Source organism: Anas acuta, chromosome 18 (assembly GCF_963932015.1).
Source record: "Anas acuta chromosome 18, bAnaAcu1.1, whole genome shotgun sequence".
Taxonomy (NCBI): domain Eukaryota; kingdom Metazoa; phylum Chordata; class Aves; order Anseriformes; family Anatidae; genus Anas; species Anas acuta.
In genome coordinates this window covers 2,933,117-2,951,086 of record NC_088996.1, presented here as the reverse complement: position 1 = coordinate 2,951,086, position 17,970 = coordinate 2,933,117, and the positions used below count along the sequence as shown (strand labels likewise).

At 48.0% G+C, this 17,970-nt stretch overlaps 2 protein-coding genes across 2 annotated transcripts in view; both read left to right on the top strand.

Moving 5' to 3' along the window:
• ARHGAP44 (Rho GTPase activating protein 44) overlaps positions 1-17,970 on the top strand; it is a 288,621-nt gene that overhangs the window by 71,764 nt on the left and 198,887 nt on the right. The gene's annotated exons all lie outside the window — the stretch shown is intronic.
• Positions 761-17,970, top strand: part of STX8 (syntaxin 8) — a 95,185-nt gene continuing 77,975 nt past the window's right edge. Inside the window, exons 1-6 of the mRNA XM_068654844.1 lie at positions 761-890; positions 1,003-1,102; positions 2,938-3,032; positions 4,089-4,199; positions 13,480-13,604; positions 15,295-15,387. Of these exons, the coding sequence (XP_068510945.1) occupies positions 874-890; positions 1,003-1,102; positions 2,938-3,032; positions 4,089-4,199; positions 13,480-13,604; positions 15,295-15,387 (541 nt within the window). The 5' untranslated portion in view covers positions 761-873. The remainder of the gene's footprint in view (positions 891-1,002; positions 1,103-2,937; positions 3,033-4,088; positions 4,200-13,479; positions 13,605-15,294; positions 15,388-17,970) is intronic.

Below are 17,970 nucleotides of genomic sequence, written 5' to 3'. Positions count from 1 at the left end.
TGGGTGTGCGTGCATTGTTCTGTCAGCCCGAGGGGCCGGGGCACAGCTGGGGACCACCTCCCCGTGCACAACTGCACCCCTGTGCTGCGTGCTCTGCGCCCCTGTACCCTGCGCCATGGAGCACGCATCCAGCACCGAGCTGTGCAGCTCTGCCCCCTGACACCTCTGCACCTCATGCTGCACACCCAGCACCCACACACCATGCACTGCTGCAGCCCACACCTGTGCACCATGCACATCTGCACTGCTTGGCTGTGCACTGCGCACTGTGCACATGCCTTGTGTACCCCACCTCTGCTCCCTGTGCCTCCGCACCCCGTACTGTGCACCGTGCACTATGCACCCCACAGCACTGCACCCTGCACCTCTGCACCCCGCACTGTGCAACTCTGCAGCATGCACCGTGCAGCCTGCAGCTCTGCACTGTGCACCTCTGAACTGCGCACCCTGCGCTCTGCACCACTGAACCCTGCACCTCTGCAGCTCTGTATCTCTGCACTCTCTTTTGCCCTCTGGACTGTGCACCTGTGCTCTCTGCACCAAGCACCGTGCACCCGTGCACCACGACCTGTGCAGCGTGCAATGTGCAGCGTGCAGCTGTGCAGCTCTGCACTGTGCCCATGCAACTTTAACTGCAGCTGTGCGCCTTTGAAGTCAGCACCCTGCACCTCTGCACCTCTGCACCGTGCACCTCTGCACCGTGCAGCTCTGCGTTTTGCATCGTGCATCTCTCTGCACCCCTTTGCCCCGCGCCCCCCCCCCTCCCCGCGGCGCTGCAGGCGGGCGTTTGGCGGTGCCGGCGTTGTTTGGGCCTCGTCGCGCTCCGTCGTCACGTGACGGCCGCGGCCAGCGCAGCGCTTCCGGGTGGCCGCGATGGCTGCGGAGCCCTGGTGAGCACCGGGGGGGGGGGGAGGGGAGCGGGGCTGGGGGGGGCCGGGGGGGCACCGGGGCTGTCCCTGAGGCGCTGTCCCCGTCCTGTCCCAATCCTGTCGCTGTCCGCAGGCTGTCGCAGCACGCCGCCGCCTGCCGCCTGGCGCAGGAGCTCGCCGAGAGGATCCGCGAGAGGGAGCGGCGGCAGCGGGGCGGGGAGAGCCCGGCACAGGTACGGGGGGGGGGGCCCTGAGGGGCTGAGGGGGGGGGGGCCCGGGGGGGGTCCCAGCGGCATCACCGGCACCGGGCGGGGTCTGGAGGGGGCCGGGGGCCTGGGGCCGCATCCCCAGAAGCTGTGCGGGAGCTGCTCGAGGCTGTGCTTGGTGCAGACCCTGCCCCTGCCCTGCCCCTGCCCTGCCCCTGCCCCTGCCCCTGCCCCATTTCCCAGCGCAGCGTCCCCAAAACCCATCAGCAGCTGAAGGCGGCTCCCTCGCAGCGCTTGGTTCTACTGCAAACACGTCCCCGGCAATCAGGGGGCTGTTTCCACAACACAAGCGCCTGTTGAGAAATCCACAGCTGGGCTGGCGTTTCTGCTGTGACTCCTCGGTGGTTGGGGAGAGTGAAAGGCTTTGCACGGGGTTTATCTCGCGGGGAGGAGCTGAGCGAGTTGTTATTTCCATAGCGTTTGCCCATTAGCGTGGCTAAAAAAAGCCCCTCCTTGCTTATTGCTAAATAAAAATAGAGCGTAGCATTTCCAATGGAAAAAAACCAGGGAAAGGTTTCAAGGCAGCACTTAAAATCCGCCAACTCCGCTGTGTTGAGCTGTTCATAAAACTTCCCTTGGCTTCTTGTTACTTTTTTTTTTTGTCCCCCTTTAATGGCAGTGAAGGCTTTGTTAGAACAGCACAAGGCTGGAGGAGCGGAGGCAGCCTGCAGGTGAGCTGACTGCCCGGCCACCAACACCCGCAGCTGCTGTGCTGCTTGCAGGCGGCGCTCTGCAGCTGCCTGTGAGTGCAGGAAACGTGCCCGGGAAGGGAAATCCTCCTTGGTACGGCAGGGCTTGGGGGCACGCAGTGAGCTGGGCTGCCCTAGCAGCGTCTGTGCCCCGCTGTGGCTCTGGAGCTGTGTCTGCACACAGGCTGTGCAGCGCTCCGGCTGCGTGCTCTCAGGCCTGCCTCGAGGTTCTGCTGCTGTTCATCACCGTGTTTGGGAACAAGGCCCCCCATGTCAGAGGGGCTTAAAGCCCGGAGGGTCTCAGGTGTTTTTGCAGCCCAGTTTGTGCTGGTGCTGTGCGTAGAAGCACATACAGCCATAATTAGGGAGACCTGTGTGGTTAGTTGCAGCAGTGATGGTCTTTCCTAGCATTCTGAGCAGTTGGAATGAAAAGAAATACCATTTTGGAGGAAAAATTCAGAGGACAACGTCAGTCTAACTTGGGAAGGGGTGGGGAAAAGAGGAGAGTTCCTGCAAGCCTCAGCCCTGCTTGGAGCCGGGAGTGTGAAGGGCTGAGCTGTGCTTTCAGGGAGAGCAGACACGGCTGAGCCACGGGCAAGGCAGGGTGAGGAAGGGCCAGGTGGCACAGGTGGGACTGAGAAGGGAAATGGGGCAAAGCTGGACATCTTCGGGATCTGTCCTATAAAGTCTGGAAGAGTTCAGGGGAGGCAGTGTCTGAACCTGCAGCGAGCTTCCTCTGACCACGGGAAAGACGCCCAGTGGCAGAAGGAGCTGGCGCCTATATTTGTATTAAAGATCAGAGGAGAGGACTGGAAAATATTAAAATGTGCTGAAATACTTTGCCCAGAAAGGAGCCTGTTTATAACGACTTGAAAGAGAACTCACCATATGAAACAGCACCAATGCATTAGAAGCGTGGTTGCAAAACTTGTACTTTTTATCTCATTTTATAAGCAGCCCAGCCCAGTTAACTGCTCTGAGGCAGGCTGTCGTGGTTGAGGATGGAGCCTTTCACGCCAGTAAAGCTGAAGTTAATTTTTTTGTCACCTGCATGTAATAGTGCTGCATGTTATGCAGATACAATTCCGATGGTTCTTTTTTCTTCCCCTGCAGCTCAATGTGTTCATCAGATCGTCGCTGCAGAGTCTCAAGGAGAAGATCAGTCAGCTGAGGGACTTGCTGCTTCGGGATGTGTCAATGCACCAAATGTATCCCTGGAAACATCTCCTCGACCTTCCCCAGTGTAGGAGAGAGTGCAAAACCAAGCTGGAATGGGAACAAAGCTCTGCCATGCAGTTAGGGCTTCTTCCTCATTCCACTTTGGGAAGATTTTGTCACTACAGTTTTGCCAGTGGTGATGTTCAATATTTTTATTGCAGCTATAGTGTAGGAAGAACGGGGAGCCTGAGCATCCCTGGTACTGCAGGCGTGAGGCTGGTTTTAGTTCTCTTCTTGCTGGGAGGGAGCTAAGCAAGATGTTCTGACTCGCCTCAGGCAACTGTCATCATCTTGCCTGTGCTCTGTGCTGCCGCTGCCGTGGTGGGCTGACTTGTGAGCCCAATTCACTCGTCCAGCAGAAAGCACAGAAAGCACGCTGCCGTTTTACCTTTTCTCTTGTCTCAGTTGCTGCCTGCAGGGGTGCCAGTGCGTGCACAAAGGAGGGGTGAAACCTTGCTCAGGGCAGGGAGGTGCCAGCCCTGACGTGCAGTGGCTTAAGGAGCACCCTGGAGTGAAACAAGGGGTTGCTCTGGTACCGGCTGCCCTGGGGCTCTGGGATGTTCGGACTCGGGGAAGCACGCCCGCCTCCCTGAGGATGTGTCTGGCAGCGATCGGACTGAACAAACAAATGTTTAATTTCAAGCTTACTGTAGCAGAAGTCCCTTCAGAGCATGAGCCCGCTGAGTGCTGTGCTGATGGCCTCGGGTTAAACTTTTCTGCCAAGGGAGTGCTTTGGAATGGAGGAATGCTGCTGTGGCAGAAAGCAGACACAGCTCAGTACAGCTATTGCATAATCGATGCAGCAGGGCTTGGAAGAGAGCTCGTAGTCCTTTGAAAAGTCTCTAAATAAAAAAAGAAAAAAGTAATCACATGTCACCTGTCAAAGCCACAGCACTTGGGACATCCAGAGATGTGGCACCTCTCCTTCTGCTAGGTGTTCCTTCAGCTAAAATAGTATTGTAGTTATAAGAAAGTATAGAAGGTTTTCTTTTATATATGAAAGTTTTCCAGTGTTTTAAGCTTGGTCCTTAACCAGGTCTCATTAGCACCCAGATGGAGGGGGACAGGAGGCAGAATTTGGTGGACGAACTTGTCACGCGGCAGAAGCAACTCGAGGCATCTTACAGGAACGAAGGCCCGGAGCCAGATGTGACAAGGTATGACACTGCTGCCTTAAGTGAGCAGCGTGACTCGTGTTGGGTTTGTCCGGAGATGTTAAGTGATCCATGGAGTTCATTCACCTGTAGCCACGTGCACGTCCATTCGCTTGGAAATCCTGTGCTTTTTTTAGCAACAATGTCATTAATGCCTGCCAAAGCCGAGGAGGACAAGGGAGTGGAGAGCTGCTTGGAAGAGGCAACAGCAGACTGAGAGATCACTGAGCTGGGCTGACAGTGCCACCAGCTCTCTGTGACTTGTAGGAGAACTGTTGGGACGAGGCTTAACCCTCAAACAGTCCCCAAAGATCATATTTTGCAGCAGTCAGTGAGGCCTGTCAAATGGAACGCTACATTTTAATTTCTATTTTGGCACGTCAGAACAGCACAGAGAGATGTGTTATCAGAAAAGAGATGTGACTGTACTTCTGGGGGGGTGGTTCAGCAAGGGGGCTGACTGAAATATCCCTGAGACAAGAGGGGAGAGCTTTATCTGGAAAACTCACCTTCTATTCTTAATCTTAGTGCATGAATATTGCAGAGCTTGTCTTTGAGTGGAAAAGGCAGTCTGAATTATTTTTGTGCCTTCAGTGAGTTCCTTCACAGCTGGGAAAAATAATTACGGATAATAGCCTGCAATTTGTGCTCTCCTTATGCAGGCCCTACATAGCCTCTTTTTATTGGAACGACTTGGAGCTGCCATCCCTAATGTGTTCTTAGAAATAATCCATCTCTAATGTGTTCTTAGAAATGATCCATCCGGGGTCATCCCTCTGATTAGGAGGAAAAGGAGAGCCTTTCCTTGAAGTGTGGGCCTCAGGCCTCGTGTCCAAACAAACCGTTGGCATTCTGTGAGGTGGGTTTGGTGGGAGTCACACAGATGCTGTGTCCCTAACATACAAACCACCGAGCTGTTACATGCTTCGGTAGCAAGAGCTGTACACGAGACATCTTTTAATGTGGTTGCTGCAGCTTGCAGGCCTGTAAACTCCGTGTGCACTGGAGTAGAGAAGGATGGGTTGGTTCTCACAACTTATCAATGGACTTCTGAGTTTTATCTTTCTCTAGCTAAATCAATGCCAGCTTCTAGCTGAGGAATTCCAGAAAGCTATTTGCTGCCTTTGGGTGTACTTCTCAGTTTTTGGTAGCTTCGTTTTCTGTGTAAGCCCGGGTGTGTCTTGCTGAGGAACTCCTTGCAGCTACTGCACATCTAAGCTTTCGTGTCTCCCTGAAATAGCAAGTTAACAGTGTGCGTGTTTGCTGAGCAGCAGATTCCTGTGAATTCATTACTCTTTCCCACTTCAAAGAGCTTTTCACAGCCTCTCTTTTCATCTTGTTCCTCTTCTTTTCCCCCTGTTGTGTTTCCAGTGACATCCCCGCTGGTCAGGAGGAAAGGTGTGTGCTGAGTTCAGCCTGGCACTGCACACATGCTAACCAGGCTGGAAGTGCTGCTAACCAGCCTCTGTCTCTTCTGCCTCTTTGTCTGCAAAAGCTGATATTAATATGAGACTCCTTTTTCTTTGACACGTGTTTAAATTGATTAATGAATTAGCTGGTGCTGGAAGGAGAGGAGAAGAGTGGTAGCAATGAATAAATCTTGTTCCTCAGCTGGTAGCCAGGCTACAGTCTGCAAAATGCAGCTGTCATTTCCTTCTTCCTTCGCAAGCAAATGCTACCTTAGCACAGTATTAGGGCTCTGAATGGGATCAATCAGAATTGAAGTGGTCTGCCTAGGGATAAAATCCTGCTGATTCACTGGGGGATGTGCTTTGATCTCTATTAGGCCTGAGTCAGCGTTTGTGCAAAAAAATTAAAAGCCCCACGGTGAAAGAGTCTGACTGACCTGTGTCCTGAGTCCAGGGGTGTGGTTAAGTACTGCTGTGTGCAGGAGTTACAGTTTTAGCTAAATCCCTGTGCAGGTAATTGTGTTACTCTTCCCAACTTTTCCCTACGGCGTGGCTGAGCAGCGCGTCCTCACCTCTCTGACCCGTGGTGCAGTGAGACCTGCCGCTGAAGGGCTGCAGGGGGAAACCTCTGCAGTACAGACGTGTAATGCAGATGTTTGTGGGGTTTTGTTAATTTTAGCTTGTGCTTCTAAATGTCAGGCGCTTTCTAATGTGCTGTATTCACTGGACCTGTTCTGGCAAATGCACGGCTCTGCCTTTTAAACATCCACGTGTGAAGGTGCTTCTGTGAGGCAGCACCTTAGAGCCCTCGTGTTTCACCTTTTTTGTCAGCTCTTGGTCTTGGGACAGAGTAAAATGTCATGTGTTTTTAAATCCTCATGTTTTTTAACATTTTTGCTGATACTCGTTGAAAACTACTCCCTTGGAAAGGGCGGACACAGTTTTGGTGCTGTCCTAGGCTAAAAACCTGGGTAGCAATGTGGGTGTTGTGTCTGAATGTTCCTGCTGAAAACCAGATCTTTTTTCCAGCCTCCTTACTTCGTGTTCCTTGAGTAACTGCTGTACCTGCTCCAAAGTTTCACTGACCTAGTTTTCTGTATTCTGCTGGGTGTTGCTGTAGAGAAGATAAGGTGTGCACGTTCCTTGAGGGTCTGTTCAGTGCCGTGGTGCAGAGGTTGGTTTCTCCTTGCTTTTGTTCTCCGTCGGGGTGTTCGGTACGTCCAAAGCAGGCATTTTGCCCTGAGGTTGGCCAGCTTTGTGTACCTGCGTGCTGGCAGTGCAGCACCTGTGACAGGTGCAGAAAAAGGGGGGATTTGGTCTCACCCCACCCACTAATTCCTCAAGGGCTTTGGCATTTCCTGGGGTGCGGTGCAAATCCAGGTGGCGCATCGATGATGGCTTTTACATCTGACGCTGAGACAACTGACACTGGTAAAATCCCGAGTGGGCAGCGTTTCTGCAGGGGCTGGGGGCGTGAGAAGGCTCCCGTCTGCTCTGAGCAGTGCATAAACTGATGTGCCTGCTGGAAAATTGGCCTTGAGTGAGAGGAGTCCCTGCAGGCTGCGGAGCTGGCAGGCCCAGGGCTGAACCTCGAGCTGCCCTGGCATGAAGGTGTTGAGGCAGACAGGAGGAAAATACCAAAATCCCATGAGAATTTCATGCTCCATTAGAAATGATCAGGGAAACCAGTATTTTCCAGCATAAGATAACATCAGAGACAGTGCTTATTTTCTAGTGTTGCAAGGCTCAAAATTTAATAGTTCTCTTTTAACTTCTTTAATTAAAAATGGATAAAACTATGCCAACTATTCTCTGGCTGGTGAATTCACACCCCTGCCCTGTTCTCCCTTGTAGGTCTGGCTTTCAGTGGTACGGGCAGAAATGTAGCCAGCACCCGAGTGTCGTGCCAGGAAGTCAGACCTTTCCCTTGCATGAGGCAGGCTGCAGGTGGGTCTGTCAGGAAGGAGTTTGTCCCCCCTGCGTGCCCTGTGGCTTGCAGGGACAGAAGACAGCAGTGCCTGGCAGGGTTAGGCTGCTGTTTGCAGCAGTCGGTTTCCCTGAAATGGTTACAGCCTCCTGGAGCAGCCTGCGTTGGGTTGCAAAGGCCACCGTGTCTGAAGGCTGAAATTTTTGAGTCGGAAAGCTTTAGCCACTGCATTAGAAAAATCAGCACGTGTTGTTTGATTAAGTTCTAACAGTGACACTTTTCTCTGGTTTTGTATTGGTTTTCCGTATCTAATCCATCTCTGATGTGACAGCACAAATTTTCAGAAGTCGTTTTCTTTCCAGCAGTCATTCTTTTCATTAACCTTCTTGCACCACTGATCACATATTTATTGTCCCCATGGCCTGTAATTGTGAAGGTTTTGCTAGAATTAATCTTCGTTTATGTTTGGTCACCATTCAGTGAGTTTTACATCCTTTGAAAACTGCTGTAAAGCTATTTCTGATTGTGAAGTACAGTGGTCTTAATGCTCTTGGTATTTATCCTAAGTGACAACTTGGGCCAGAACACAGGGCAGGACGCTATATTGCTTTGGGATAACGTTAGTTTCCCTTCCGGCGTTGTCGGCCTTAATTAAGATGCAACTGGAATTTTCCAAGAGAAAATTGCACTGTTTGCGTGACTCTGCCTGAGTAGGGTCACTCAAGCTTTCTGTAATTGGGTTTCAGTCGGCAATTTCAGAATCGTCTCCCCTCTTTTCTCCTTCGAAAGAGATATGTGCAGGTACCATAACAGAGACTTAAGCAGAAATGCCAGTGATTTCATATCATCTGAAAGGGAGAAGTGGAAAAAGCAACTACAAACGTTGACTTTCTGGAAATGAAACAATATCAAAATGCATCTGTAGAGGCAAAGGAATCAAGAATATTCCTCCTCCTGTCTGACCAGGGAGTCAGAGTGTGGGGCTGTTTGCAGATAACCAGTGAGTAAATAAGTTGTGTGTGCCTTAACATGCCTTTTTGATTTCTTTGAATTTCTCAAAATGCAGAAATTTTTAATGGCCATGGTACACAAAGCATCTTAAGTAATAACTACCCTAAATAACTTCTGGAGGAGTCCACAGTCTTTTTCTTATTTTTTTTTTGGACATGGGTTAATGCCACGTCCAGTATTTTTTCTGTTTAAATACTTTTCTGTCGAATGTGAGGTATTTAGGTCTTAATCCAAACTGATGTTTTGCCTTATGCCAAATGGGCATCAAGTGCCTGACGTTGGTCCATGAGCCGCTAGGTGTTTAAAAGCTTTTGAGAATCTGGCTCTTGCTTATGGAGGAGCAGATGGCCTTTGGAAAAGGAGATTAAAAAGCAGTCATTTTTGACATGCCTTTAAAATGTCTTTCTGCTGTTGGAAGCTTTTTAGGGTCTTCTGACATCAGATGCAATTAGCCTGATGTCTAAGAAGATCAATGAAAAAGTTTCTCAAAAGGGTGGAAGAAGAGGCAAATTGTCCACCCAGAAACCCATGCTTGAGAGTCATGGGATCAAATCAAGGGCCTGGGGCAGGTTTTTCCAGGATTAATATGTCTTTGGCCATGTAGTTATGAGAAAAAACGCTTCTAATTGTCCCAGCGTTGCTCTCGTCCACTGCATTGTGTCTCTGTGCTTGGGTCTTCTCCCTGCAGAGCACTCGTCACCTGGAAGCGCTCCCCGGGTGGCAGCGTGTGCAGGTGTGACCGCGAGCAGCAGCACCCTGTGCACCTCTGTGCACAAAACCCGAGGGGTTTGGGTCTGTGTGAAATTCCAGGAAGGTGCCAGGAAGGTGTGCAGCCTTCCCTTGGTTTGGTCTGCGCTCAGCATCCCCGGGGCTCTCCAAGGTCCTTGCTGAGGTCAGCCTCGCTGACTGTGGTTATGGGAACGCCGTATGCACGTGCATCTGTAAGGAGCTGCAAAGAGGTGCTGTTTTTTGCAGAGATTTCTCTGTATAAACACAACAGAGGAAGGTAAGTCAAACCCCACACTTTCAGGCATTGTGCTCCAGGTTGTGCCTGCTTGCCTGTTATTAGTGGTTAATGCTCGTTAGCCTCAGGAAAAGTTGTCAGTAGGAGGGCAGCTTTCCAGGCTGAGCTGCTTGCTTTACATTTTGCCTCCTGAGTTTGCTCCAAGCTCCCTGAAGTGCCCTGCCCGAGGTTGCTCCTGCACCAGCATCGCTCCAAGGGTGTTATGGTGTTGGCTTACCGGAGTCCTTGTTGTAGTTCTCATCCCAGAGGAGTGTGAGTGGGCTGTGGGATCCCACTGCTCTCTTCTGCTGAGCAACTGTCCTGCGGGGTGCGTGGCTCTGCTGTGGCCACCGCAGCATGAGAAGGGCTGGTGTAGAAGGAGAGTGGTGGTACCCGAGAGCTCACTGTCATGGAAGTGTTCCCTGGGGTGCGTGTCTTGAGGTCTGCATGGAAAAGTGAAGTCCCAGGGAATTAAAACATGGGTGTGAGCCATGTCGTGAAGGTCCCTGTCCCTGGGGACGCTCCTGCTGGAGGAGCACCCCGTCCAGCCCGAGCGGGCGCGCTGGTGCCCAGCTACGTGTGCGGGTCCCACTCTGCCCTCGCCCAGCGTGGCGCTGCTCCTGGGTGGGTGCCCGCTGTCCGCACGAGCTGGAGCTGCCCTGCAAGCCAGGAGCTGCCCCACCAGCATCGTGGGCAGGAATCAGGGGGCTGGGAGGTGCTGCAGAGCAGCCGTGCCCTCCGGGTGTGCTGCTAGCCGTGCAGCTGGCAGGGAGTTTGTGGTTTTCAAAGCTGGAGGGAGCAGTTGGTGGGGCTGTAGACAAGTGGTGGTGAGCAGCACAGCGTCCCCGTGCATATGAGAGGTGCTGCTTCCTTCTCGCTCACGGTGCCAGCACTGCCCATCCTGTGGGCCTCGGGTCTCCCTGGGTCTTCTGGGGACAGCCCCGTTTGGGAAGGTGCCGGGGGCACTCGGCTCGTCCTCATGCCGTGTCTCCTGTTTGTTTTTTCAGGGAGGAGAGCTTTTGTTCTGTAAGTTAAAAGTTCTGTAAGTTAAGTTAAAATATCATACTTGGTGTTTGATTTACTAGCTCGGAGCTTCCTAAAATTCCCTGCCTGCCAGTGTGAGCAGTTAAACCGTAAGTGAGAGAATCCCTGCCTCCTCTGCGGGGGCTGACCTGCGGAGCTAAGCAGAGGTGCTCGGAGCGCTTCAAAGACTTCTACTGTACGACTGTATCCTTAGGGGGATGCTCAAGTGATCCTGCAACCGATTGTCATATGACCCAGGTTTTGTTTAAAATTCAGTCGTGCTGATCAGTCTTCTAAAGCCGTAAGCCTTGCTGTGTGGCCTTGGTCTAAAGTAAGCCCTGGTTGACTAATCTAAGTTACTCGGGAAGTTTTATAGGAATTATCGGTGAAACAATGCCTTCTGAAAGATAAGCCCTCACTTGTTAAGCAATGACATAGCCCCCTGATTTTAAACCCCATCATCTTTTATACTTGGGCACATTGCTAAGCCTCATAATTAGTTAAATCTGCTCCTATAATCAAAAGCTATCCGCACACTCCACTGCTCTGTGACGGTTTCAAAGATTTACGTGATTAACTTGGCGGAGGCGGTGGGTGGCTAATTGGATAAGCTTTAATCTTCACACCACCAAAGCGAAACATGGGAAGATCAGAGGAAGTAGGAAGTTCTGCTGTGTTGTGTGGGAAGGTAGTTACCAAACATGTCAAAAAGATTATTGTAACGAGCAGACCTGTTGTCATGACCCAACCTACAAGAATAGGGCAGATTATTGGGGGGGGGGAGAGAGTGCAAATTATTTCAGATTTGCTTGCCTTGGCTTTTTTGACAGGCAGAAATAGTTGTGTTCTTAGCGAGCAAAGAGCTTTATGTTCCTTTTGCTTTATTTAAGCAATTTTGTCAGGTGTTGTTAACCCTAGATTGTGTGTGCTTGCTAATTGCAAGGCTGGACTGTGGCTGGAATGATCTTTGTCTTCAGAAGTGCAATGCGTCGTTACACTTGGCTCTGTGAACCTGAGACTAGAAGAGTAAGAGTGGGCTTAACCCTCCAAAGCGATGGAGCAATCTAGGTAATGTGTAAAATGGTATTTCAGAGTTATCTTTAATTAAACCTGATCCTAGCTTGATAAATACCCGTGAGTTTTCATGGAGGCACAGAGGACTGCCGTGCAGAAATCCCCCAGCTCTTTGTTCCAGGTGCTGCCCGTGACAGCCGGGTGGTTGCTGGGACAGGAGGCGGTTTGGGGTCTGCTCCAGAGCGATGGCCCAGCACCATCAGGGTGGTTAAGAGAGATTTTGTGGTTAACAATTAGCACTTCGTAGTGTTGCAGGAACCAAAGTCACTTACTTGGTTCTGACAAATCCATTGCTTTGAGATGAAGTTAAGTGAATGCGTTTAAAATTTAAAGTGAGAAGGAATTGGAGGTTCTCAAATTTAAATGGCTGTGAACACAAGATGAAGTGTGTCTAATTTACGGATGACCCAAAACTCACATGATTTTGGGTCATGGGACCGTGAGAGATGATTGGGAGATGATTTTTTTCTAGCAGTGTTGATTCATCACATGGCCAGGAGATGTCTCTAGTTCACCGTAATTCCTCAGGGATCTCCTAGGCACAAACCATGGCTTTTGCTTAAATACCTTTGCTGTAAAACTTCGGTCACCCTTCTGCAGAATTCTGCAGTAGAACCTTGTTTAACAATATGCATTTAATTCTTCCCATCTGTACTGATACTTTTGTGATATGAACTTGCTTTGATACAGGGTTTTGATCACAAAATGATATCAAACATATCTTATTACCATATAGCACTTCAGTCCATGCTGTGGAGAAGGGGCCTGGACTTAATTAAAAATAAAATAAATAGGTCTTAGTGTAATAAAACACATTTTTGAGACTTTGGGAGAATTGCTTGAGAGGTACTAAAAATGCTGCCTGCTCTTGCTTCGTTTGTGAGAATGATTTGGGAAAGAAGAGGGTAAAGATAAAAATGAGAATAAAATGCAGAAATTAAAAAAGCAAAGCAGAGATTAATCCTGTTTCCATGCTGCTGTTGAGGATCCAGTCTCGTCAATGACTCTTACCCCAAATCAGATTTGTGGTTTTGGGTCCAAATGTCTCGCAGGCAATCATAAAACGTTTATCCTGTAGCAGAAACAAATGAGAAGCTGAAAGGAGGAAACCAGAAATCTGGTATAGAGAAAAATACTTACATGGCATTTCACTCTGCTGCAGAATGTAGGTGCTCTGGGCATGAACTTGTTTCCTGGTGTAACCGGGGAAGTGTCTGTAAGGTGAACACCCTCAGGTCATGAGTGCTTTAAAAGAAAACCTGTGCATCGATTACTTTTTCACGTTAAGTGTGTGTGTGCCTGTCTTCATGTTCGTGGCAAACCAGCAATGCAGGGAGAAGTTCTCTGCTTTGTGTCTGCATCAGCATACCGATCCTTGAACTGTTGGAAACTTTCAGGCTGTACCTCGCTGTTTTTAGAAGCTTGTGGCTCGATTGCAGAGCAAATACATGAAGAATATGTTGATTTCCAGTAACCCTTTTTCTTCCTTTGTAACAGTTTTGAATGCTACATGTTCTACATGCAAGCAATGTACTTAATGTGAATCGATTATAGAATGTATGGTATGCATCTCTGCATGTAGTTTAATTGTTTGGTGCAAAATTAATTCTCTTCTTGCTTTATTGCTTTCAGGCAGTGTTACGGAGCTTGCAGAATGCATTTGTTGTTGGAGATAAGTGGATTCTGTCTGGCTAATTTCTTCTATGATTGCAGAGAACGGTGTGGAGTGTGACAGATACTTGCAGTTCCATCTCTGCCAGCCAGTCTTGCGTGCATGAATTAGAGTGTGTGGATTTTGTTTAAAACTTGAGAATTATTTAATGAAATTATTTTCAGATCTAGCCTAATGACTGGAGGGATCAAACGAGGCGTGACCAACCCGTGGCTCTTGGATGAACCTGAGGAAACCAGAGGGCTTGGCTTTCACGATATCAGGCAGCAGCAGCGGAGGATCATAGAAGGTAAAAGAGTCTTTTTGTACGTTATGAGCATCACTAAGACTCTGTGAGAGCCCTTGTTAGAAAATCCATGCAATAACCGGCACTGAAGTTTTATTATCTGGGGCTGACAAACATGATACTTCCAGGTGGCTGTCTCCTGTGTTAGCAGGAGCCGTATTGTGCTTGCAGTGTTCTTAACTGGAAACATCTTCTCAAAGCAGCTTTTCAAAACTATCTCCATTTGGATTGAAGTGAGTAATCTGTGCTGTGACAGGGGAGGAGAAACCACTGAAACAGTTAATTGTGTTTCTGGGCACATGAACTTGTAAGGTTTCTTTACAGTCAGATGCAAGTAATTCAATGATAGTCTTTTGTCTGCGTTTTGGTGAAGTTGAGCGAGTAATAGCTTGAGCAAGTATAGCTTGATTTAACCCTGGACAGGTGAGATTTTCACAAGGCTAATGTGATTTTGTCCGTAGTTCTGGTTTAAGTTTGCAGTGGAGATCTCATTAATCGCACTGACTGTAGTGGTATTGCTGCTGTGCTTCAAGCGAGGTATGTGTTAGATGGATTGGAGAGTTGGAATTAGGGAAGAATTAACTGACCTAAAAAGATTTTGGCCCTCAGCATCCATAAGGAATAGATTCCTTAGCTTTAGCAGTGTTGGAAAGCTTCTGCCTGAGGATCCCAGGTGGGTAATGAGGTAATTCCTGTGTAATTAAAGTATTGGAAATGATCAAGTGAAATCAGTCTCCAGATAAGGCCCGCTCGAGTCTGCGTGTGAGCAAAGGTTAGAGCTACGGTTCAGGAGAATGGCACAAACTCTATTTGGATGCCCCAGGAGACACCTCAAGCTCCAGTTTTGATTACATCCCAGATATCCCTTTGGGGAGGCTAAAAAAAGGTATTGGTGACAAGGCTTTCACCCTGTTAAGGGAAGCAAATGGGTTCTGATCATCCTGTATGGCTTTTGGCTCTCTGGCTGCAGCCAGCTGCCCCCTCACGCAGTCTCGCTCTGTGCAGCATCGCTGCTTTTCACTCTGTCAGACCGCTAACAGTCCTGCCTGCAGCACCTCTCCTTGTTCTGCTTCGTGAGTTTGCTGGGCACGGAGAGCTGCACGTCATGGTTCAGGTGCTGGCGAAGGGCTGTGCAGCACCACAGAACTGCAAGAGCAGAGATAACGTGGGGCTTCCTAGAGGAGTGCCTGCAGAGCTGGTGGGAGCACCTCAAACTTCAGCTGCCCCCGTTGTCCCCTCTGTCTCAGGCTCTTTTCCATGCGCTCTGTATCCTCTTGCAGCTTTAAAAATCTATTTGAATTCTTTGCTGCTTGCATCACCTGTTTGTCTTTTATTCATGTTAAAAGTTTCTTGGAAAATTTAAAAAGGCTAATCAGGGATCTGTATGTGTGTGCCAGAAAATCTCCTACATTTATGATTGAGTAACAGCTGGATGTCGAATTCTTGGATTTTTTGGGACCCTCAGCTAAATGTCCCAGCCAGAGCAGACAAATTAATTACCCATCATTCACATTATTTTAGAGTGTTGTTGCCATAAGGGTTCATTTTCATGTTGTGTTGATGTCTTTTTCTTAATACCTTTTAACTCTTTAAACACAGAGTAGATCTTTCTTCACTTCTGCATCTTTTGTGGTACGTTGCCTGGCTTACTGATTTTTTTTCTCCACATAATTTCATGTAATTTCTGATGCAGAGCAAGATGCTGGACTTGATGCTCTTTCTTCAATCATATCCCGGCAAAAGCAAATGGGACAGGAAATTGGGAATGAGCTGGATGAACAGAATGGTAAGAACAAGAGCCACAGAGACTTATTTTTATGTAAGACCATTTCGTTTCTTTTAGTCTTCACACAATTGCATGCTTTTTCACCCACAAAGTAACAAGACAATACTGTAAAGGTTTCTGTAACAACGAATCCTGCAGATTCTATGCATTCATGAACTATTTATTTTGCCTTGTGCATAAAGTTTGTAACACTTGGTATATTTTTACGAAAACCGTCTTTGGGAAAAAAAGGATTGGAGATCGTTTTTACATAGTACAAAATTCATTTTATACTTGGATCTTCTGCATTTTTCAGTGATTCTATTCTAATGACTTTTTTTTTTTTTTTAATGGCAATCTTTTATTTGTTTCTGAGTTTCATTTGAACATCCTTGCTCTGTGTCTTTAGTTATTAGCTGAATGGAAAAATCTTGTGCCAGCAATTAAAGGAGAAGCATTGCATTGTTTGCTACAAATAATTTGGCTTTTGAAGACTTCATGAACTGAATGTAGGATCAAGTTAAGGACAATATTGAAATAGAATAGTACCTATCTTCCTTAAACAGAGCCAGTACCCAAATGGTGGAATTGCTCTCCTGTTAAATGTGCTTTGTTATTCACTTAATTGTTTGCCTGACATCAACTGTCCCTAGGAGAGCAGCTCCTCTAGTCTTTCTGACTTTTTCATTTCTTACAATATGGTAATAGTTCAATTAGAGCCTTGGAGCCCTGCCAGTCTTCTCCCTTGCACAAAGACTTGAGCCATATGGTTTATCTTCGGGTTGTGTTGTGCTTAACCACTGAGAAGGTAAATGTCCTTTTACTTGCTAATAAATGATACGCTTAAATCAGCTTCTTCCTGGACCTGTGTTTTTCCCTTGTATTTCTCGGCGTGCCTGCTCGTAGCGAGGGGGTTCCCGAATTAACAATCACGTAACAGAAAGTGCTGCCTGGGAGCTCCGTTCCAACTGAGTGAAGTGAGGCTGCGGCTTTCTCGTGTTTGCCTTGTATACATGTTCTGGCTAAATCCAGGAGGGATGAGAAATGTCTAGAATATGTCATTGTTAATCTTAAGATTGTTAAGAAATGGTTTGCACAGCTGGGAGAAACTATGCTTAGTGCTCTTGTCATATTTTGATCCTCTGCCTCATCTGAGTAAAGACATTTTCAATTAGAAATCTCAGTTTCATAAGTTTCTTCTATTAACTGTTGTTTAAAAAGTCACATTAATTGTTTTTTTTCTCTAAATAGAAAACAGGTGGGAAGCATGAGTGTGTTTACTAATTCTTTGTGAAACCTTGGTTTCTCATCAGGAAAATATATAATCTGTGTCCCATTTCCCTCTCTTGGGGGTCGGGGGAGGTTCCCCAGATCCTTATGTTCTGGGACTCAGAAGGTTATGTGCATTGTACCATTGCATTTCTGCGTGACCGTACCAGGCTTTTTCTAGCAATGAAGCCTTGAAATGTCTCTGAAATTGGGAATGTATTTAACCCTCCTTTTCACAAATAGTGCAAATAATGCCAGTTTTGTTTGACTTGCTTGTCTTGCAGTTATTTACAAAGCCTAGAGTAAAATTCTTTGTTTTCATATGAGCTCTTTTGGGACCTCCAAGCAACTCTTTCTCAAAATAAAAGCTTTCCCAAGTGCTGGGGGTAAAAAGTGGTGAGGATTGCCTGCTGCTGACTGCAGGCTAGGTTCTGAGGGCAGGGAAAATGGGGAGTTGCCTGTGCTGCTCACTGCCCCACGATCGTAAGAATAAAGCCTGCCTACCAGTCACGTAGAGTGCCTTGTTTATAGGTCTTTGGCACCCTGAAAACGTAGGGAAGCAGACTGACTTCTGCAGAGGGAGGGTCAGAGCACTGAGTGCTTGGCTTCTCTACTACCAAGCAAGTTGAACTTTCATGTTTTCTCTGACTTGGTGCAATTCTTTGTTTTTGTGGATATGGGGGATATGGTAGGGTGTTTCATGCCTCTGGCACGCTGGAAAAGCTGAAATCCCTAGCAATATTTTCCAATGTCTACTTTCCCTTTACGCATCTTATTTTATGCCCTGTGCTTAATTGTCCGCAGACTTTTCTCAGGCACTTTGCCAATATTGTGTCACTATTACACTGTCAGGTTGATGAGCATAACTGCCCTGTAATTTCCCCTTGCTCGGAATCTCTTTCCTTCCTCGTGCTGAGTGATAATGGCATCGTCTGTATTGTGGCAAGGCAGGGGAAGTTCATCTTCATTAAGTGCTGCATCAATATTTCTTTTTATTTGAGTCAAATTTTCCATCAAACTGTGTGCTTCTGTGGGAAGCTCGACTTCCACACGGCTAACCTGCTTTGGACATTCCCACCTTCTGCAGCTAATTAGGTGCCTTTAGCTCCTTCTGGCTTTGGAGCTAGAGCTTGTGATAAAATACAACTTAATTCTGAAGTAGCTGATGATGTCTGATAGTTAACGCAACGCAGTTCAGAGCACTGGATAAGTGTAATTATTTTCCAGACACTGTGCTTTTTTCCTTCCCTAGCAGTTCAAGCTCTCTGTTCGCTGAGCTATTTGCACTTCCCAGTTCTTCAGGCTAGCCGGAGGCATTTTCCCCTGAGTGCCTGT